The sequence below is a fragment of the Centroberyx gerrardi genome, chromosome 19 (assembly GCF_048128805.1).
Source record: "Centroberyx gerrardi isolate f3 chromosome 19, fCenGer3.hap1.cur.20231027, whole genome shotgun sequence".
Taxonomy (NCBI): Eukaryota; Metazoa; Chordata; class Actinopteri; order Beryciformes; family Berycidae; genus Centroberyx; species Centroberyx gerrardi.
Genome location: NC_136015.1, coordinates 25822321 through 25845126, shown reverse-complemented (window position 1 = coordinate 25845126; position 22806 = coordinate 25822321). Strand labels below are relative to the sequence as shown.

The following is a 22806-nucleotide window of genomic DNA, read 5'->3' as shown; positions in this document are numbered from 1 at the left end:
TATATTTAGTTTCCCTCATTTCCTCAGGAGTTTCCTTGTTCTTGGTGCTTGTCTGTATTTCCAGTGGCTTGTCTTTATTTTCTGATGCCAAGGTTTCCTTCTACAGTCTGACACCACATTCCCCTCTTCTGGCCGGACTCAGTGTCTGTACAATAGATACATGTGTTCACCCAACTATTCCCTTCCTTCAAGAAAAAGACTCTCTTGACTTTCCTCTATCTAAATAAGGCTTCCTGATCCAGTTGACTGAATGATCCTCCTGATCTGTTTGGATCCTGACAGTCCAGATATTCCAGGACCAGCGTGGATAAGCTGTTTGGATCATTCAGCAGTGGTTTGGGGGTCGGCATCAGGACAGCTTACTTTGCTAGATGTTGTTGTGCTTTTAATGGGTCTGATTGGGCTTCTTCACTGGAACTGTCCTCTTCATTTGGGGGAACTTTCAGGTTGTTGAGGTGGGAGGTGGGCTGTTTTAACTTCAGAAGGAAAACTGGTAGAGACAGTGTGTGTGTGTGTGTGTGTGTGTGTGTGTGTGTGTGTGTGTGTTCAGTGAACTGTATCAGTCCATGCAGTAGCTTCCAGCTGCAGCAGTCAGTTCAGTCTGACTGAGGGAGGTTTTTGTACGACGCTTTATCACTGTGTGAACAGATACTGACTGTTGATAGAGTGGAAACTCTGACAGTAGTAAACTGCTGCATCTTCAGCCTGGACTCCACTGATGGTCAGAGTGAAGTCAGTCCCTGATCCACTGCCTGTAAAACGACCTGGAATCCCTGATGCTCTCTGAGTGGCATAGTAAATGAGGAGTTTAGGAGTTTCTCCATCTCTCTGTTGGTACCAGGCTAAACAGTGGTCGCTACCCGATAGATAAACCTCAGGACTGGTTCGACAGCTGATGGTGACGGAGCCTCCCGGAGCAGACCTCACTGCTCCAGGCTGAGTCACTGTGACCTGGCCTCTGGACTCTGAGGATACAGAGACAAAAACATAAACCACCGTCATCGTTTTCTCCGCTTCATTTCAGAGGGACGGATGTTCATAGAGGAGAGGAGTTTGATTCTCTGGACTTTACCTGTGAAGCAGCAGCAGAGGAGAGTCCAGATGAGGATGGAGATCAAAGTCATGTTTTGATGAGGAGGATTTCTGTGGCTTCTGTTGTCATGAAGGACAGCTGTCAGTCATCCAGTGTTCAACTCTCAGGACTATAAACTCTCCCAGAGCACTGGAGCATGGTGCTGCTGATGCAAAGTGGCTCTCTATGGAAATGCTCTGACTGACTCCAACAGGGACTTGGATTACTCTGATGATGCTGTTTCTAAATGGATCAATCAATTTAACAAACTCTTGACTAAGCATTTATGTAAGCTACATTTTTATAAACAAACACAAACTCAAACAAAAAGTTATTCATCTTGTAAATTTGGGCCATAAATTGAAAGTTTAGCTAGTTATTACTCAGCTAGGTAATGTTTTACAAACTGAGACTGATTTCGATCAGTTTGGGGATTTTTTCACAGTGAGTGAACAAAAGTAATTTGAATTTGTTTTATTTATTTCCAACGTAGTTTAATATATTCGTGATCATATGAGGACTCTGTCTGTGCTGATATGCATGAGAGGCTTCTTAAAGGGAAGTGAAACAATGTTAGCCTGGTTCCCGACTCCTGAATCGCGACCCGCCCACTCTTCAGATTGTCAGTCACTAGTGATCGGTTCGGGGAAAATCAAACCCCCCCACACAGAAAACGGCTAACAAGGAGGAAATGTCAGACTCAATAATGAAGTGGGAACGAAATGGCCGTTCAGTCTGAATATCAGGCTAAAACAATGTGTGAGTGAGTGACTGGTGGAGCATAAAAACCATCTGACAGAAACTCCTTAAAGGGGAAAATCGACTCTCACACAGTAAAGGTGTCAAACCGCCTGGTGATTGATTGACAGCTGCAGCCTTCCTGTCCTCTAAGCTGATGAAGGTCACCCTCATGTGCCTGGACAGCAACAACAGTAACGCCGCTATTCTTAATATGTTAAGACAATAAAGACTTTTCCACAAAATCAGTTGTGTCTCCATGCATGGATATTAATATAAAAATAACAGATGTTTTATGTTGCTATCTTAATGGTAACAGTGGTTCCATTAAATCCACAGAGACTGAGCTTGTCTCAGGGTAAAGTGACTAGGAGTTTACAATTACTGGTGATAGTTTGAGACAGTTATGTAATGATCAGAATCAGAATCAGAATCAGAATCAGGTTTATTGCCAAGTAAAGTTCACAATACAAGGAATTTGCCTTGGTATGTAGGTGCATACAATAAACATGGAGAAAAATAGAAAGTAGAAGTAAAAAAACACAACAAGTACTGTAAGTCAAAGTCAAGAATATAAATATAAAAAACAAAAAGAGATATTTACAATACAGAATATGAAAAAATATAATAAAAAAATGTGCAATGTATCTGCTATTGAAGTGAAATGGAAAAGCTGTACAGTTAGTGTAGGGATGTGCAAAATATTGACCAGAGGAATGTTTACTGTACAGAATGCGTAAATGAACGCATTGAGTCAGATGTGGAGACTGTGGTTACTGTAGCGTGTAGTGCCTATGGGGGGAGGGGGCAAGGGTCCGTGTCAGTGGGGGTCCCGGGCCTTGTTGATGAGGCCGGCTGCAGACGGGAAGAAACTGTTCTTGTGGCGTGAGGTTTTGGTCCTGATGGACCGCAGCCTCCTGCCAGAGGGGAGTTTTTCAAAGAGTTTGTGTCCAGGGTGGGAGGGGTCGTCCACAATCGTTCCTGCTCGCCTCAGGGTCCCACCAGAGATGAGCCCAATGAGGGTGGTGTCATCCGCGAACTTCAAGAGCTTGACAGACTGATGACTGGAGGTGCAGCTGTTGGTGTACAGGGAGAAGAGTAGAGGGGAAAGAACGCAGCCTTGAGGGGAACCGGTGCTGATGGTCCGGGAGTCAGAGACGTGTTTTCCCAGCTTCACGTGCTGCTTCCTGTCCGACAGGAAGTCTGTGATCCAGCTGCAGGTGGAGTCAGGCACACTCAGCTGGGAGAGCTTGTCCTGTAGCAGAGCCGGGATGATCGTGTTAAAGGCAGAGCTGAAGTCCACAAACAGGATCCTGGCGTAGGTTCCTGAGGAGTCCAGGTGCTGGAGGATGAAGTGGAGGGCCATGTTTACTGCATCGTCTACAGACCTGTTGGCTCTGTAGGCGAACTGCAGGGGGTCCAGGAGTGGGTCAGTGATGTTTTTGAGGTGTGACAGCACAAGGCGCTCAAATGACTTCATCACCACAGATGTCAGGGCGACGGGTCTGTAGTCGTTACGTCCTGTGGTCCTTGGCTTTTTGGGGACGGGGATGATGGTGGAGGTCTTGAAGCAGGCTGGTACGTGGCATGTCTCCAGTGAGGTGTTGAAAATGTCTGTGAACACCGGAGACAGCTGATCCGCACAGTGCTTCAGGGTGGATGGAGAGACAGAGTCTGGCCCGGCTGCTTTGCGGGGATTCTATGGATGGGAGGGATTATGTAATGCATCATCACACATCCAGTAAACACATCCACATCCAATAAGGTGGGCTTGACTGGTATAATGCTGTATTCATATGATGGTAAAAAAAAAAAACGGAATCAGAATCAAATGTATTTGTTGCATAATTTTATATTGCCTTTCTTGTGCTTTATTATAATAATTGTCTTGCCTCTAGTGCAGTGGAGGGAGGGAGACGTGGCTTTGCTGAGAGTTTATTTACAAATGTGTTGCTGTTCTTGTCGCCCTCTAGTGGTCAGAAAATGTCACTTATTGCAGCTTTAAATCATGTTGGGTTGCACCATTAGAAATGTGCTCTATAAATACATTTGATTTGACCATTTTGTACAGAGTTTCTTTCATAAACAGTCAGATGTTCATCATCAGATGTTTCAGGGTCCATAACTTCTACTTGGAGGAGTTGTTTGACTGTTTATGTGTGTGTGTGTGTGTGTCTTCTGAGAGAGAAAAAGACATGTTTGTTTTGAATTTAATGGTGTTGTGTATATTCTTGATGAGGTGTGCTCTATGATTAATATTTGTGTATTTTCATTCATTTTTGCATTGTATGCTCAAATTCGATCTTCTGTAATGAATTTAAATAAAAGTCTTTCTATGCAGTTATAGATTTGAATTACTTACTGAAAATATTTCATACTGTTACTCCAAGGATCCAGATCACCTCACCTCATTGATTGACAAAACATAAATGATAATACAAACTATTACTACATATTAGTCTAAATTATAAATTCACTCTTAGTTTCATATAGCGAAATTAAGTCATATTTCCTCATTGCCGATTTCATTATTATAGGAAAACTCTTCCCATATATATATAATATATATATTTTCTGCCTGTCAATCAACTGGTGCGCCACCCACTGCGCTCCAATGGGCCGGCCGCCACGGACTGTTGGGGAGTTTAAACTCTAACAATGCAACATATTTTATAAGCTTATCATATGTTTTGCATCTTATGCTGCAAAGTATAAGTTACATAACTATATATAACTATAACTATATAACTAGTTAATAGATATAACTATATATAACTAGTAACTACAGCCGTCAGATAAATGTAGTGGAGGAAAAAGTAGAAAGTCTCACAAAATGGAAATACTCAAGTAAAGTGCCAGAACCTCAAAATTGTACTTAAGTACAGTACTTGAGTAAATATACTTAGTTACTTTCCACCTCTGCATAACAGTAAAAAGACAATAGCATTTCATATCAGAAAATAATTTCCACAGAAACAGGGTGAGTTATTCCCTGTTGGGATGCTGTGTGTGTGTGTGTGTGTGTGTGTGTGTGTGTGTGTGTGTGTGTGTGTCCTCAGTGAACTGTATCAGTTCCTGCAGTAGCTTCCAGCTGCAGCAGTCAGTTCAGTCTGACTGAGGGAGGTTTTTGTACGACGCTTTATCACTGTGTGAACAGAGATTGACTGTTGATATAGTGGTAACTCTGACAGTAGTAAACTGCTGCATCTTCAGCCTGGACTCCACTGATGGTCAGAGTGAAGTCAGTCCCTGATCCACTGCCTGTAAAACGACCTGGAATCCCTGATGCTCGAGTATTAGCAGCATAAATGAGAAGTTTAGGAGTTTCTCCATTTCTCTGTTGGTACCAGGCTAAATAGTGGTAGATGCTCCAAACGTGAACCTTGGGACTGGTTCGACAGCTGATGGTGACGGAGCCTCCCGGAGCAGAGCTCACTGCTCCAGGCTGAGTCACTGTGACCTGGCCTCTGGACTCTGAGGATACAGAGACAAAAACATAAACCACCGTCATCGTTTTCTCTGCTTCATTTCAGAGGGACGGATGTTCATAGAGGAGAGGAGTTTGATTCTCTGGACTTTACCTGTGAAGCAGCAGCAGAGGAGAGTCCAGATGAGGATGGAGATCAAAGTCATGTTTTGATGAGGAGGATTTCTGTGGCTTCTGTTGTCATGAAGGACAGCTGTCAGTCATCCAGTGTTCAACTCTCAGGACTATAAACTCTCCCAGAGCACTGGAGCATGGTGCTGCTGATGCAAAGTGGCTCTCTATGGAAATGCTCTGACTGACTCCAACAGGGACTTGGATTACTCTGATGATGCTGTTTCTAAATGGATCAATCAATTTAACAAACTCTTGACTAAGAAGTGATCTAAGATAATCTCGGGTGGATATATTAAAAAAGGCCCTTTTAACAATTTATTCTGTCTTGTTGTGGTTTACTGTTAGATAAATAAATATCACTACCAAATAAAATAATAAATTTAAAAATATATAAACCAAAAGTGACAAATGTTGGAAATTTGTGGCATAGTTTGATCGGTTTTCTAGTTATTATGTCAACTAGCAAGATTTTACAAACTGAGAGTGATTCTGGTGAGTTTGTTGTTGTCAAAGTGAGAGAGCCGTGTCTCTCTAGAGTGAGAGGTTTTTGTACGGCGGCTCAATGAGTTTGTATCACTGTGGTTGACTTTTGGTGGAGGAACCAGACTGGATGTTGACTGTAAGTATCTTTAATTTCTCCATGAGTTCATATTCAATATTCATTCTATTTTCATTCAATAAATGTAGCCCTTACTTGAAGATTTTGCTGTGATTTGGAATTTAATATTATTTCAGTCTTCATGTCTCCTAATATAAACTTAAACTACACCAATGAAAAACGGTTTGCTTGCACTGAAAATAATTTTTGACTGTTTGTAGATTCATGTCTTTTAAGTTTTTCCTGAAAAACAAATGTTGTTAATGTAGGCAATATTTTGATTTTATCTTTCTGTCTATTGACAAATACTTCCTCTTTAAGACTGAAGTCTGAAATCTGAATTTAAGTCTGAATGAAAATGTTCTTGAAATTTTTAAATGTAGAGCCTAATTGTTGCCAAAAAAAAATGTCCTATGTTCTGCAAAGCATTTAGTAAGTTCATTATATGTTTTATTCAAACATTTTATCAGTCTAATCATTAGATTGATAAAATAATTAGATTTTAATGGCATGCCACGTCTTCATTAGCATCAATGAATATCATATAATATCAATGTATAATTTTAATCACATACTGTAGTACAAGGATTAATTAGGTGAGTTGACAAAACTATTTCTGTAACTGCCTTTTTCAGTCATGAAGCCTGTTTGCTGCCCTGGTTCATTAGTGAAACCTGCGTAAATGAGTAGAGCAAACGCACAACATATCTTACAACTTACTGGTTTCAGCAAAGAAGTCTGGAAGATAAAAAGTACAAAGACTCACACTCTTGCTCCAGTGCATAATTTGTAATTATCAAACACTGATAACTTCAGTTTAATAATTAAAATGTATGCATTGGAGCAGGAGTGTGAGGTTTTTATCTTCAGTAGTGAAACCTGTCTGTTGCCATGGTTCAGTAGTGATGCCTGTCTGTTTTCATGGTTCCTGAGCTCAGAGAGGGAAGTGAAACATTGAAGATCAGTTTCATCCAATCTCTCCCACTGCTGAGTCTTCTGAGAAAGATCCTCAGAACTAGCAGCCTCCTCTCCACTCCATTTTGTTCACCTGTAATCAATAGGATTTACAGTTTATTTTCCCCTGTATGAACGTGTTTTATCTATTCTCTCTCTCTCTCTCTCTCTCTCTCTCTCTCTCTCTCTCAGTGGGTCGAGTCGTCCCCACCCTGACGGTGTGGACGTCCCCTGCTGCCCCCCTCCAGCGTGGAGCTGCAGCAGGGGAAGGCCACGCTCATGTGCCTGGCCAACAAGGGCTTCCCCTCAGACTGGAGGCTGGCCTGGAAGGTGGACGGCAGCAGCAGCAGCAGCAGCAGCTGGGAGGAGAGCAGGAGCCCCGGGGTGCTTGAGAAGGACGGCCGCTACAGCTGGAGCAGCACCCTGAGGCTCCCTGCGGACCGGTGGAGGAAGGTGGGCTCTGTGACCTGTGAGGCCACCCAGGGCTCCCAGTCTCCGCTCTCGGAGACACTGAGGAGAGACCGGTGTTCCCAGTCCTGACCTGACTCACTGGGACTTCTGCTACTGGTTTTACTCTGCTACTGCTCTATCTGCACTCAACACTCTAGTCTCTCTCTCTCTCTCTCTCTCTATCTCTCTCTCTCTCTCTCTCTGTCTCTGTCTCTTTTTTGCTCACAGTTGTTTTCTTGCTCGCAGTACTGTTGATATTTTTGATATGTTAAGACAATAAAGATCTTTTCACCAAATCAGTTGTGTTTCCATGGATATTATTATAATAATAACAGATGTCTGGTGATGCTGTCTTAATGGTTCCATTAAATCCTCAGAGACTGAGCTCGTCTCAGGGTAAAGTGACTAGGATTTTATAAATAGTGGTGATGATTTGAGAAATAAATTATTGTAAAGATCTCTCATCACTGTTTGCATGACTTCAGCAAAATTAATCTTATTAATTGTTTGCACAGCTAGATAGCAAATCCAATGTTGTAACCATTTAAATGGAAAACCACCCAGTGATCTCTCATTACCAAATTGTCCTGTCTGTTGCTAAGGCTTCTGATTTTGTCAAGTTTATATTGTATCCAGAAAATATGTTGAATCTTTGTAATAAATCAATAAAAGTAGTACTAGAAATTTGAGGATTATAAGTAAATATCAGGATATCATCAGCATAAAGAGATATAACATGAGTGTGATCTCTAGTTTTAATCCTTGAAATATTTACATTTGACCTCTGCAAACGGCTTGAGCATTGAGGCAATTAAAGTGGCGACGAAGGACCCCCTTTATGTGTCCCACTTTCCAAGTATAAGATATAAGACAGTAACCCATTTGTAAATACTGAGGCCTGGGGGACATAATATAGTAGTTGTGTCCATTTTACAAAATTATCCCTCATTAAAAGCATCATCACTGAGTGTTGTTCTGTTTTCTGACCTGAGACTGAAAGGAGCACAACAAGTCTAGTGTGTGTTTGTGTTTGGACTGAACCAGTCTTCCCAGTCTTCCCAGTCTTGGTTTGAGAGGGTGGAGAAGGAACAGCTGAATGGGGAAGTTGACTTTCAACAGGTTGGAGGTCAGCATGGGGAGGTCAAACATGAACAGAGCTGGATTGACACATATGGAAACACAGACAAGAACATACATCTCTACTTCATGAATAACATTAAATGAATTACATTCACTCTCACTGGGAATAGTTTACATTGAAACTCTTCAACTGTGACACTGAGAGAATTGTGACTGAAACACACAGCATGATTGAACTAAACACATAAAGACATATTCAGTCTGTTTGACTAAACTATCATATATTGAAATTCATATTAATTTAATAACATTATGAATTAAATGATCTTTTGTTCAGAATTCAAATTCTTTGATTTGAGTCATTTGTTGAATATATTTGAAATATATTCAGTACGTTTGAGCTAAAAAAAATTGTTAAAAAAGCGAAAGTTGTTATTAATATATATTTTTAAAATCACTACTTGAGTTTTAATGCCTCATATAATCTCAAGCAAAATATCATTAATTCATGACAGTTGAAATTAAATCCTTAGAATGTCTGGCTCTGACTTTGTTAGACTCACTGTAACAGACACATCCTGTTTCAACAACAGAATTATTAAAAAAAAAGGTAAAAAGTATGAATTTCATTGAATTGAATAAAATATTTTCATTCTGAAAATGTTACATTTACATGCTATTTTGACCAGTCATTTTAGTCAAACCTCTAATGTTTTAGTTTCTCTGCAGCTGTTGAGTCAGATCAGTTCCTCTCCAGCTGAGGGAGGTTTTTGTACGACGTTGTATCACTGTGTGAACGGCCAGCTGTTACACTGCTGACAGTAGTAAACTCCTGTATCTTCAGTCTGGACTCCACTGATGGTCAGAGTGTAGTCAGACCCAGATCCACTCCCACTAAAACGATCTGAAACCCCAGACTGACGGTTTGCAGCATAATAAATCAGAAGTTTAGGAGATTCTCCAGGTTTCTGAAGGTACCAGTTGAGGCAGCTACTAACACTTGTACTGGTTTTACATCTGATAGAGACAGTCTGTCCTGGTTCAACAGACTGAGATTCAGGAGACTGAGTCAGAATGATTTCTCCTGTTGAATCTGGAAAATATGAAAAAGAGGAGAAGGGTTATTGAGACAAATACAGCTTGGAGAAAGATGATCAATATCAAAACAGAAGAGTATCATTTCTTTAACATGGAGAATAGATGGAAGAAGGTAAATGCTGGTTGTTTCAGTGTTTCTCCATCATAGCAGAACATCATTCTGGTAAACCTGGTTGCATCCTGAAGCAAAGTTTTCAGAAGAGAGTCTCACCCTGAACAAGGAGCCCCAGGGTGCCCAGTAATAGAATCCGTGACATCATCATTGTGCTGCCGGCGTGTCAGTGGCTCTGAAAGGCCTGGACAGCCACTGATCAACACTGGCCTCTTAACGGGTGGAGAGCAGAGAGGCAGGACTGATATGCAAACACACACACACACACACACACACACAGAGTCAGTGAACTGTAGCTGTCCTGAGCATATCATGGTGTTTCCCCCTCAGTGCTGGGAGCATTGACTATTTAAATGATCCTCATGTTCATGAGAGTTTTTGCATTACTAGCCCAAGTTTCCATAACATGGGTCATAAATGATTTATCTATCTATTGAATTTGATGCATTGCAGGGGTCAAGGTGACTTAGCTGGATGTTTCTTTGCTGTATCTTTTAAATCAATGTATTTTATCATTAAATGTCTCGTTCTTCATGTTCTGAATGTTTTTTTTCTTTTCATCTTTATTACTTTTTGAGCAATGATACTTTTTGCATTTTTATCCCAAATGACCTGCATATATTCTCTATGGAATTTGTTATAGACCTTTGATCTTTTGCAATTGTTTATAGTCAGGAACATATTTTTTTACATGTAACATAATTTCACAACTCTGCAACAATACTCATGCATCTAATATATGTAAGTTATATTCTACTTTTCTGATGTCTTGTAATAGATTATGTTACATAATATTTACATATCCCTTACTATAGTGAGAAACAAATCTGTCCAAAACTACTACCAAGATAGCTGTTGTGGATGTACTGTTGACATAACTAGTATAACAGAATATAATAATTAGCTAGTTTAGAGATTTACTAATGTTGACAGGTGCACTTAAACCTTGTTATTTATCTAGAGATTGAATATTGCTCAGTTACAGTCACATATCAACTAATGCATCAGTTGATTTATGTGCATTTCAAATTAAATAAATTTTCTTTTGTTTTGCTTCATCCTTCTGGTCACAATAGTTCAGATATACAGCAGAAAGTGTCACAGATGCTGACTGAGGACCAGATACCAGATCAACAGATGCTGGATGAGGAGGCTATTGCTGGTCCTGATTCAGATTCTGACATTTCTGATGCTGCTGACTTGGACTATGAGAGACAGGGACAAGCTGGTTGTGGATCCACCTGAGAGTCAAACTCTCCTAGATAAACAGACAGAAGACTCTTCTGATGAGACTTCTGAAGAGGAAAGTCAGAATCAGTCTGATAGATCAAGTCTACAGGGGTTTTATCAGAGTGAGCTTCATCCCTCTGAAGGCAGAGCGAGAACCCATATCATCCTGAGGAGCTTCCCAGACCTGCACCAGGACCAGCTGCTGTGTCCCACAAAGATGTCCGGGAGATGTTTCATCATTGAAGAGATGCTCAAATGCACCAATTTAGAGGTTTTGACACTCCTTGCTGGTGGAGAACAAGCTGGGATTTGTCTATGTAGGAGATGATTTTAGATCCACTGCAAAATCCAGTGTACCAGACCACAGTGAGGCTCAACAGGTATAAGGATATCTGCTGCCTTTTTACATTGAAATATTATGGCAATGATTTAATTGGCATGACATCTGCTGAAAAGTCAAGCATATTTCAAACATTGAAACCTTTCTGTATGATCCAAATCACAGCTCAAATGCTTATTTTTGGACCCAGGTTATGTATTCTATGGGGTTTGAATGGGTTATGTATCAACTTAATAAAAGGTTTTAATAAAGAGTCAGGGCGTTATTGTCCTAGAAGAGACCACTCCCACACTCCCATCAGGATAGAAAAACTAACTACAGGCTTTTAATGTCATTTGTTTCCATCTATTCCTCTTGTTTTAGCCTTTAATTATGTTTTTAATTAAATTCTGGAATTTTTATTGTTCATCTAAATGGTTTTGAGTCGTTGTTTGTCTATATAACTCTGTCTTAAAAAGTGATATTCAATGAAGTTTAATATTATTTATTATCAGTCCATGTCAGTAGAATTCTCCAACCTGTTTTCAGTATATTTAGTTTCCCTCATTTCCTCAGGAGTTTCCTTGTTCTTGGTGCTTGTCTGTATTTCCAGTGGCTTGTCTTTATTTTCTGATGCCAAGGTTTCCTTCTACAGTCTGACACCACATTCCCCTCTTCTGGCCTGACTCAGTGTCTGTACAACAGATACATGTGTTCACCCAACTATTCCCTTCCTTCAAGAAAAAGACTCTCTTGACTTTCCTCTATCTAAATAAGGCTTCCTGATCCAGTTGACTGAATGATCCTCCTGATCTGTTTGGATCCTGACAGTCCAGATATTCCAGGACCAGCGTGGATAAGCTGTTTGGATCATTCAGCAGTGGTTTGGGGGTCGGCATCAGGACAGCTTACTTTGCTAGATGTTGTTGTGCTTTTAATGGGTCTGATTGGGCTTCTTCACTGGAACTGTCCTCTTCATTTGGGGGAACTTTCAGGTTGTTGAGGTGGGAGGTGGGCTGTTTTAACTTCAGAAGGAAAACTGGTAGAAACACTATGAACAACATCATAAATTCTCACCAACCAAATTGTGTGTTTGTGTGTGTGTGTGTGTGTGTGTGTGTGTGTGTGTGTGTGTGTGTGTGTGTGTGTGTGTGTGTGTGTGTCCTCAGTGAACTGTATCAGTTCCTGCAGTAGCTTCCAGCTGCAGCAGTCAGTTCAGTCTGACTGAGGGAGGTTTTTGTACGACGCTTTATCACTGTGTGAACAGATACTGACTGTTGATAAAGTGGAAACTCTGACAGTAGTAAACTGCTGCATCTTCAGCCTGGACTCCACTGATGGTCAGAGTGAAGTCAACTCCATTCCCTCCTCCACTTCCAGTGAATCTGGAGGAGATTCCAGAAAATCTGTCTGATGTTCTGTAGATCAGAGGTTTAGGAGCTTCTCCAGTTTTCTGATGGTACCAAGCAAGGTAATATTGTGAGCCAGAGTAGTGTGTAACTTTTGGACTGGCCTTACAGTCCATAGAGACAGCTTGACCAAGCTGAACTGATTTTGCTGCTGGCTGAGTCAAGACAATGTTTTGACCAAAAGACCCTGAGGAGAGAGAAGAAACATTGGACATGAGATGGAGAGGTGAAACTCAGCTACACTCCAAATGATTTTCACAACAGAGAAAAAATAGATTTTTTTTCTCACCCTGAGTGGAGCAGAGGAGAGTCCAGATGAGGATGGAGATCAAAGTCATGTTTTGATGAGGAGGATTTCTGTGGCTTCTGTTGTCATGAAGGACAGCTGTCAGTCATCCAGTGTTCAACTCTCAGGACTATAAACTCTCCCAGAGCACTGGAGCATGGTGCTGCTGATGCAAAGTGGCTCTCTATGGAAATGCTCTGACTGACTCCAACAGGGACTTGGATTACTCTGATGATGCTGTTTCTAAATGGATCAATCAATTTAACAAACTCTTGACAAATAATTGATCTAAGCTAGTCTTGGCTGGATATATTAAAAAAGGTCCTTTTTAACAAATGTTTCTGTCTTTTTTTAAGTTTACAAATGAAATAATAAATGTAAAAATATATAAACCAAAAGTGACAAATGTTGGAAATTTGTGGCATAGTTTGATATTTTTTCTAGTTATTATGTCAACTAGCAAGATTTTACAAACTGAGACTAATTTTGGTGAGTTTGTTGTTGTCAAAGTGAGAGAGCCGTGTCTCTCTAGAGTGAGAGGTTTTTGTACGGCGGCTCAATGAGTTTGTATCACTGTGGAACACTTTTGGTGGAGGAACCAGACTGGATGTTGGAAGTAAGTAACCTATCTCATGTTTTTCGTAATCCATGAGCTACATTTTAATGTGTTACATATTCAGTGTAATTTAGGAAACTATGTATTTCATTTTCTATGTTGATGTGTATTTTTTAAATGAGAAATTCCTTTCACCAATGAACAAACAATTTAATTAAATGAATCCAAATGGCCAATCTAATAATTATAAATCTTGGGCAAGAGGAGAAAGTATGTATTCCTAACGATTAATATAAAGTTGCTTCATGAGGGCTTGTAGTTTTAGTTTTGTCTGACAAAGTGAGAGAGCCGTGTCTCTCTAGAGTGAGAGGTTTTTGTACGGCGGCTCAATGAGTTTGTATCACTGTGGTACACTTTTGGTGGAGGAACCAGACTGGATGTTGGAAGTAAGTTTCTGCACAAATTTTAAACATCATATTATTTATTAAGGCTTTTATTCCTGTGTCTGAATTTTAGAAGTAGATATAAATATCCAGTGTGTTGACTTACATCACTTACAGTTAGCTTTCTTTTCTCTGTTTCTGTCCTTAACCATGGAGTCTAACTTACAGCTGCTTGACTACACTTTTGTTTTTACACATTGTAGACATACTGTGAAAAGTCAACAACTTGACCTTTAGAAAAGATGAATGAAAAACATTTCCAAAATTGCTTTTTAATCTTCAATTTTCACTTAAATGATTGTTAACAACTTGTGATTATTTGAAAATGTAGACAAATGTCTTATTTTGTCGCTTCAAGTAGGCGTACGGTTTCAAAAGCTATTTCGACATTTTCTAATTTTATGGTCATGTTTTTTTTTGGTTTATACTTTACAGAAACACAGAGTTATGTTTCAACAAACCTCAAGAAAAAAATCCTATTTAAAAATGTATTTGTAATCCAATTTGTTTGCAATTTTTCCAGTTTCTAGTTTAATTTAAAATACAGTTAGAAATGTTTGCTGATTTAGAAAAGAAATTTTAAAATGTATCCAAATCTGTACTCCTTTTATTATGTAGTTTGATATATTCGTGGTCATATGAGGACTCTTTCTGTGCTGATATGCATGAGAGGCTTCTTAAAGGGAAGTGAAACAATGTGTGAGTGAGTGACTGGTGGAGCATAAAAAGCATCTGACAGAAAGTCCTTAAAGGGGAAAATGGACTCTCACACAGTAAAGGTGTCAAACCGCCCGGTGATTGATTGACAGCCGCAGCCTTCCTGTCCTCTAAGCTGATCGGTGTCTCCTAGGTGATGTCCGTCCCACCCTGACGGTGCTGCCCCCCTCCAGCGTGGAGCTGCAGCAGGGGAAGGCCACGCTCATGTGCCTGGCCAACAAGGGCTTCCCCTCAGACTGGAGGCTGGCCTGGAAGGTGGACGGCAGCAGCAGCAGCAGCAGCAGCAGCTGGGAGGAGAGCAGGAGCCCCGGGGTGCTGGAGAAGGACGGCCGCTACAGCTGGAGCAGCACCCTGAGGCTCCCTGCAGACCGGTGGAGGAAGGTGGGCTCTGTGACCTGTGAGGCCACCCAGGGCTCCCAGTCTCCGCTCTCAGAGACACTGAGGAGAGACCAGTGTTCCCAGTCCTGACCTGACTCACTGGGACTTCTGCTACTGGTTTTACTCTGCTACTGCTCTCAGTCTGCACTCAGCACTGTAGTCTCTCTCTCTCTCTCTCTCTCTCTCTCTCTCTCTCTCTCTCTCTCTCTCTCTTTCTCTCTCTCTCTTTCTCTCTCTCTCACCAGACTTATTACATCTTTAAAAAGTAAAAAAGTAATGTTTTCCTGCTCGCAGATATGATTCTTGATATGTTAAGACAATAAAGATCTGTTTACCAACTCAGCTGTGTTTCCATGGATATTATTATTATATTATGCATTAACTCTGTGACAGAAACATGAAAGTGATTATGTTTACCTGTGATATCCTAAAGATAGGCAGGAGCTAGGTGTGGATGTTAGGATGAAAGGAGGCAATTTTCATTTCCATTTCTTATCACTCTTTGCATGAATGGAGTAAAATTGCTCTAATGTATTGTTTGGAAATTTCTCTCTATGGTTACACGTAGATAGATAATCCAATGTTTTAACCCAATGATCCCTCATTACTAAAGTGTCCTATTGGTAAAGCCTCTGCCTGTGTCAAGTTTATAGTGTATCCAGAAAATATGCTGAATCTTTGTAATAAATCCACAAAAGTAGTAAGAGCATTTTCAGGAGTAGAAATAAAAAGCAGGATATCGTCAGCATAGAGGGATATAACATGAGTGCGAACTTAAGTTTTGACCCCTGAAATATTTACATGTCATCCTTCTGTCTGTGCAAAGGGCTCAAACACTGAGGCAAATAAAAAGGATGACAACGGACACCCTTGGTGTGTCCCCCTTTCCAAGTAAAAGCTAGAAGACTTCCTTAAAAATTAAAAGGAAAAATTATTACTAACAGAATGTTCAGTTTTCTGAGGCTGAATGAATCACAACAAGTCTAGTGTGTGTTTGTGTTTGTACTGAACCAGTCTTCCCAGTGTTCCCAGTCTTGGTTTGACAGGATGGAGATGGAACAGCTGAGTGGTTGGGAAGGACACATAAAACCTTCAAAACAAGTATAAAACACCAACACGAGGACGCCAAACTCTCACTGCCGGTCGCTGCGTGCGCATGCCAGTGAGCAGGTCGGAAATGTATTTAGGAGCGAAACCATTTAGGGCCTTGTAAACAAGCAGTAATACTTTGAAATCAATTGTATACTGTACCGGGAGCCAGTGAAGTGTTCTCAGTACAGGAGTAATGTGTTCTATTTTCCTAGTCCCAGTTAGCACTCTGGCTGCAGCAGTCTGGATGAGCTGGAGCCTACCTACTGTCTTTTTGGGAAGTCCTGCAAAAAGGGCATTACAGTAATCTAATCTGCTGGAAATAAATGCATGGACCAGTTTTTCAGAGTCAGACTGGGACAGGAAGCTCCTAAGTTTGGAAATGTTTTTTAAATGGTAAAAGGCTGTCTTGGTAATATTGGTGATGTGATGCTGGAAGTTAAGATTGGCGTCCATAATAACACCCAGGTTTCTGACATGCTCACTGTGCTTTAGAGACAATGATGACAACATGGATAGGATCTCCTGCCTTTGTCAGGACAGCTTACTTTGCTAGATGTTGTTGTGCTTTTAATGGGTCTGATTGGGCTTCTTCACTGGAACTGTCCTCTTCATTTGGGGGAACTTTCAGGTTGTTGAGGTGGGAGGTGGGCTGTTTTAACTTCAGAAGGAAAACTGGTAGAGACACTATGAACCACATCAAAATGGCAGGATAGGAGACAGTAGTTATCCACCCCCTAATGATGTTGACCTTGAACCCCTATCCCATCCCATTCATATCCTAGTGTTCATTAGTAGGGCTAGACATACCGGCACTATGTTGAGGCCAGGTTTCAGGTCTGTAAATCCAGCTAATCTGATCAGTATCCCCCTCCAAAACACAACTGCAGTTGCTTCCAAAAATGGTGCTATCAAGTTAATGTTACAGAATGTGAGATCCTTGAACAGCAAATCTTTTATCTGCAGTGATTTAATCACTTCACAAAATGTAGACCTCCTGATGCGGACCTGGCTTAAACCAAAAGACGACTGTGCTCTAAATGAAGCTCCCAGTTATCCACGTTTTTATTTTTTCCCGCCAAGATTACTGCATTTCTTTATACTCCACCCTCAATAAGAAAAACCTTTTACATTTACAATTAGTCCAAAATGCAGCAGCCAGGCTTTTAACTTGTACAAGAAGAACAGAACACATCACCCCAATCTTAGCCTCTCTTATTTATGGAAATACTTCATTAGGAATAACCCCTTGAGATGTACCATCTCGTTTTCAAGGGGGTCCTAAATGACAAAAACACAATATAAACAGACAAAACATTTAACAACAACCCCCCCCCCCCAAAAAAAAAAAAACAACCAATAAATATCAAATAATAAGACATACAAAATCAGGAGATCATACTTCAAGCAGAGCATGAAAAATGGATCATTCATTCATAGATTATAGAAAAGTATTAAAGTATTAATGTCAGTGATAGCATTAAGTAATAAAGTTATACAACATAATTATAGAGATGTTATTATGGACAAGTACAACTGATCCCATAATAAGAAGACAGGGTATTTTTGAACAGGTGGAAAGATGATATGGACAGAATATTTACAGGTAGATTATTCCAATCAGAGGGAGCTTTAAACATAAAGGCTTTCTTAGCTATTGACTTAGAGACTGCAGGAACAGAAAAAAAGAGCTATATAGAGTGTCTCAATTGATAATCAGAGGAGAAGGGTGCCATAAACTGTTTTAAATAGTGAGGGTAATTGAAATGTATACATTTAAAAATAAACTGCAGCCAATGTCGCTGTCTTCTTATGATGGGAGAGGGCAAATTAAGAGTTTCATACATTGTACAATGATGAGTTATGAAAGGACAGCCAAGAACAAATCTGCATAGTCTATTATAAACTATATTGAGAGGAAGAAGATTAGTTTGGGATGCAGCCTGATATACAACATCAGCATAATCTAAGATTGGTAAGATGAGTTCTTTCTAATAGTAAATGAAAAGCAGTTTCTGGCATGGTAAAGAACACCAATACCGAAGTTCATTTTCTTCACAATATAATTAATATGACATTTAAATGAGAGCTCTGAGTCTAGCAATAGGCCCAGGTATTTAGTGTGTTCAATTCTTTGCAGTGGCGTACCATCAAGACAGGCAATAACACATGAATAAGCTTTAGATTTGGATTTAATGTTTTGACGAGTACCAAAAATCATAGTGTGAGATTTAGATTTATTGAGTAGTAATTTATTAACTGCAAGCCAGTGTTGTAGGATATTAAAATCAGACTGCAAAGCTGAGTCAATCTGTATTAAATTAGTTTTAGATGTGTATATTACCGTATCGTCCGCATAAAGCTGAACAACATTCAGAACAAATCGAGGGGAGGTCATTAATAAAAATGGAAAAAAGAAGTGGACCAAGAGTTGAGCCTTGAGGCACGCCTCGTTGTTGTACTAATGTATCAGATTTGCTTCCTTGTATGACAACACATTGTTTTCTGTTATGAAGATAGGAATTGAACCAAAGTAAAGCATTACGTGACAGACCAACAGAGTAAAGTTTATCTAAAAGAAGGTAGTGATTGACCAGATCAAAAGCCTTGGTCAAATCAACGAAAATTGCACCTGTTAATTTACTATCGTTAGATGCAGAGAAAATATCATTTGTAAGTTTTAATAAAGCAGTAATTGTGGAATGATCTGATCGAAAGCTCTTCCCCAGCTACTCATTAGTTTTAGAATTGATTTTAAGATTTTATTGATTACTTTCAAAGCACGGCTCGGTCTAGCTCCCTCTGACATCACAGACCTTTTAACCCCGTATGAACCAGAGGGCAGCCTGAGATCCTCCGGCAAGGCCCTTCTGGCAGTTCCTAGGTCGAGGCTGAAGACACTAGGTGGTCGTGCTTTTGCTATTAGGGCCCCTTCCCATTGGAACTGCCTGCCTGAGGATATCAGGAGGGCAAAGCGGCCTCCTTCAAATCCCTTCTTAAAACTCACTTTTTGAGACTTGCTTTTAAAAGCTGATTCATTGCTTTTGTGTTCTTTTGTTTTTGCATTTGCATATCTCATGTTGTTTTAATTCAATTCTTACTTTCTGTTGTTTTTCTGATTGTTACTCTAGTCTTTGTAAAGCACTTTGTAACTCTGTTTTTAGTAAGTGCTATATAAATAAGGTTATTATTATTATTATTATAAATTCTCAACAGACAAGTTCTCTCTCTCTCTCTCTCTCTCTGTGTGTGTGTGTGTGTGTGTGTGTCCTCAGTGAACTGTATCAGTTCCTGCAGTAGCTTCCAGCTGCAGCAGTCAGTTCAGTCTGACTGAGGGAGGTTTTTGTACGACGCTTTATCACTGTGTGAACAGATACCGACTGTTGAGATAGTGTTGACTCTGACAGTAGTAAACTGCTGCATCTTCAGCCTGGACTCCACTGATGGTCAGAGTGAAGTCAGTCCCTGATCCACTGCCTGTAAAACGATCTGGAATCCCTGATGCTCGAGTATTAGCCAAGTAAATGAGAAGTTTAGGAGTTTCTCCATCTCTCTGTTGGTACCAGGCTAACCAGTTACTACCATGAACCTGCTGACTGGTTCGACAGCTGATGGTGACGGAGCCTCCCGGAGCAGACCTCACTGCTCCAGGCTGAGTCACTGTGACCTGGCCTCTGGACTCTGAGGATACAGAGACAAAAACATAAACCACCGTCATCGTTTTCTCCGCTTCATTTCAGAGGGACGGATGTTCATAGAGGAGAGGAGTTTGATTCTCTGGACTTTACCTGTGAAGCAGCAGCAGAGGAGAGTCCAGATGAGGATGGAGATCAAAGTCATGTTTTGATGAGGAGGATTTCTGTGGCTTCTGTTGTCATGAAGGACAGCTGTCAGTCATCCAGTGTTCTCTCAGGACTATAAACTCTCCCAGAGCACTGGAGCATGGTGCTGCTGATGCAAAGTGGCTCTCTATGGAAATGCTCTGACTGACTCCAACAGGGACTTGGATTACTCTGATGATGCTGTTTCTAAATGGATCAATCAATTTAACAAACTCTTGATTATAAATATATCCAATGTTATTAATATGTAGATTTGGCTTGATGTCTGTAAACAAGTGTTTTTCAAGAATTTCTTTTATCTTTTTTAAGTTCACTGCTAGAGAAATAAATATCACTGCCAGACAAATTTAACAGTATACAAACCAAAAGTGATTAATGTAGGAATGTTGTGCTATTTGTGATAATTTAGCTAGTTATTACATGAGCTAGCTAGGTTTTACAAATTCAGCCTGATTTTGGTGAGTTTGTTGTTGTCAAAGTGAGAGAGCCGTGTCTCTCTAGAGTGAGAGGTTTTTGTACGGCGGCTCAATGAGTTTGTATCACTGTGGAACACTTTTGGTGGAGGAACCAGACTGGATGTTGGAAGTAAGTAACCTATCTCATGTTTTTCGTAATCCATGAGCTACATTTTAATGTGTTACATAATCAGTGTAATTTAGGAAACTATGTATTTAATTTTCTATGTTGGTATGTATTTTGTAAATGAACAATTCCTTTCACCAATGAACAAACAATTTAATTAAATGAATCCAAATGGCCAATCTAATAATTATGAGACTTGGGCCAGAGGAGAAAGTATGTATTCCTAACGATTAATATAAAGTTGCTTCTTGAGGGCTTGTAGTTTTAGTTTTGTCTGACAAAGTGAGAGAGCCGTGTCTCTCTAGAGTGAGAGGTTTTTGTACGGCGGCTCAATGAGTTTGTATCACTGTGGTGGACTTTTGGTGGAGGAACCAGACTGGATGTTGGAAGTAAGTTTCTGCACAAATTTTAAACATCATATTATTTATTAAGGCTTTTATTCCTGTGTCTGAATTTTAGAAGTAGATATAAATATCCAGTGTGTTGACTTACATCACTTACAGTTAGCTTTCTTTTCTCTGTTTCTCTCCTTAACCATGGAGTCTAACTTACAGCTGCTTGACTACAGTTTTGTTTTTACACATTGTAGACATACTGTGAAAAGTCAACAACTTGACCTTTAGAAAAGATGAATGAAAAACATTACTACTTTCCAAAATTGCTTTTTAATCTTCAATTTTCACTTAAATGATTGTTGACAACTTGTGAATATTTGAAAATGTAGACAAATGTCTTATTTTGTCGCTTCAAGTAGGCGTACGGTTTCAAAAGCTATTTCGACATTTTCTAATTTTATGGTCATGTTTTTTTTTGGTTTATACTTTACAGAAACACAGAGTTATGTTTCAACAAACCTCAAGAAAAAAATCCTATTTAAAAATGTTTTTGTAATCCAATTTGTTTGCAATTTTTCCAGTTTCTAGTTTAATTTAAAATACAGTTAGAAATGTTTGCTGATTTAGAAAAGAAATTTTAAAATGTATCCAAATCTGTACTCCTTTTATTATGTAGTTTGATATATTCGTGGTCATATGAGGACTCTTTCTGTGCTGATATGCATGAGAGGCTTCTTAAAGGGAAGTGAAACAATGTGTGAGTGAGTGACTGGTGGAGCATAAAAAGCATCTGACAGAAAGTCCTTAAAGGGGAAAATGGACTCTCACACAGTAAAGGTGTCAAACCGCCCGGTGATTGATTGACAGCCGCAGCCTTCCTGTCCTCTAAGCTGATCGGTGTCTCCTAGGTGATGTCCGTCCCACCCTGACGGTGCTGCCCCCCTCCAGCGTGGAGCTGCAGCAGGGGAAGGCCACGCTCATGTGCCTGGCCAACAAGGGCTTCCCCTCAGACTGGAGGCTGGCCTGGAAGGTGGACGGCAGCAGCAGCAGCAGCAGCTGGGAGGAGAGCAGGAGCCCCGGGGTGCTGGAGAAGGACGGCCGCTACAGCTGGAGCAGCACCCTGAGGCTCCCTGCAGACCGGTGGAGGAAGGTGGGCTCTGTGACCTGTGAGGCCACCCAGGGCTCCCAGTCTCCGCTCTCGGAGACACTGAGGAGAGACCAGTGTTCCCAGTCCTGAGCTGACTCACTGGGACTTCTGCTACTGGTCTTATTCTGCTACTGCTCTCAGTCTGCACTCAGTACTGTACTCTCTCTCTCTCTCTCTCTCTCTCTCTCTCTCTCTCTCTCTCTCTCTCTCTCTCTCTTTCTCTCTCCAGAATCATTACATCTTTAAATAGTAATGTTTTCATGCTCGCAGTAATGCCAATATTCTTGATATGTTAAAACAATAAATATCGTTTCACCAAATCAGTTGTGTTTCCATGGATATTATTATAAAAATAACTAATGTCTTATGATGCTGTCTTAATGGTAACAGTGGTTCCATTAAATCCACAGAGACTGAGCTCGTCTCAGGATAAAGTGACTAGGATTTTATAAATACTGGTGATGATTTAAGAAGAAATTATGGATTTATGTAATATATTGTCACACAGTCATTAACTCTGTGAGTGCAACATGACAGTGATTGTGTTTACCAGTGGTTTCCTAAAGATAGGCAGGAGCTAGGTGTGGATGTAAGGATGAAAGGAGACCACTTTTCATCATTGCTCTCATTTATTGTTTGCAAATTTCTCTGTATGGTTACACCTACATAGGCAATACAATGTTTTGACCCAATAATCCTTCATTACCAAAGTGTCCTATTGGTAAGGCTTCGGATGTTGTCATGTTTATACTGTATCCAGAAAATATGCT

At 40.2% G+C, this 22806-nt stretch overlaps 1 protein-coding gene and 5 pseudogenes across 1 annotated transcript; 3 read left to right on the top strand and 3 right to left on the bottom strand.

Annotated features, from left to right (window-relative positions):
- Positions 1-633: 633 nt before the first annotated feature.
- On the bottom strand, positions 634-1002 carry LOC144542918 (Ig kappa chain V region 3547 pseudogene; annotated as a pseudogene).
- A 1562-nt stretch (positions 1003-2564) lies between these two features.
- LOC144542854 (uncharacterized) lies at positions 2565-5321 on the bottom strand. Its single transcript, XM_078290201.1, has 3 exons — positions 4957-5321; positions 2813-3102; positions 2565-2602 (listed from the first exon to the last, which is right to left on the bottom strand). Exons 1-3 carry the CDS (start codon positions 5319-5321, stop codon positions 2565-2567), a joined length of 693 nt encoding a protein of 230 aa, XP_078146327.1.
- Positions 5322-7242: 1921 nt separating this feature from the next.
- Positions 7243-7614, top strand: LOC144542815 (Ig kappa-b4 chain C region pseudogene; annotated as a pseudogene).
- Positions 7615-13554: 5940 nt separating this feature from the next.
- LOC144542853 (Ig kappa-b4 chain C region pseudogene) lies at positions 13555-15268 on the top strand (annotated as a pseudogene).
- A 4220-nt stretch (positions 15269-19488) lies between these two features.
- LOC144542904 (Ig kappa chain V region 3381 pseudogene) lies at positions 19489-19848 on the bottom strand (annotated as a pseudogene).
- A 385-nt stretch (positions 19849-20233) lies between these two features.
- Positions 20234-22296, top strand: LOC144542852 (Ig kappa-b4 chain C region pseudogene; annotated as a pseudogene).
- The last annotated feature ends 510 nt before the right edge of the window (positions 22297-22806 follow it).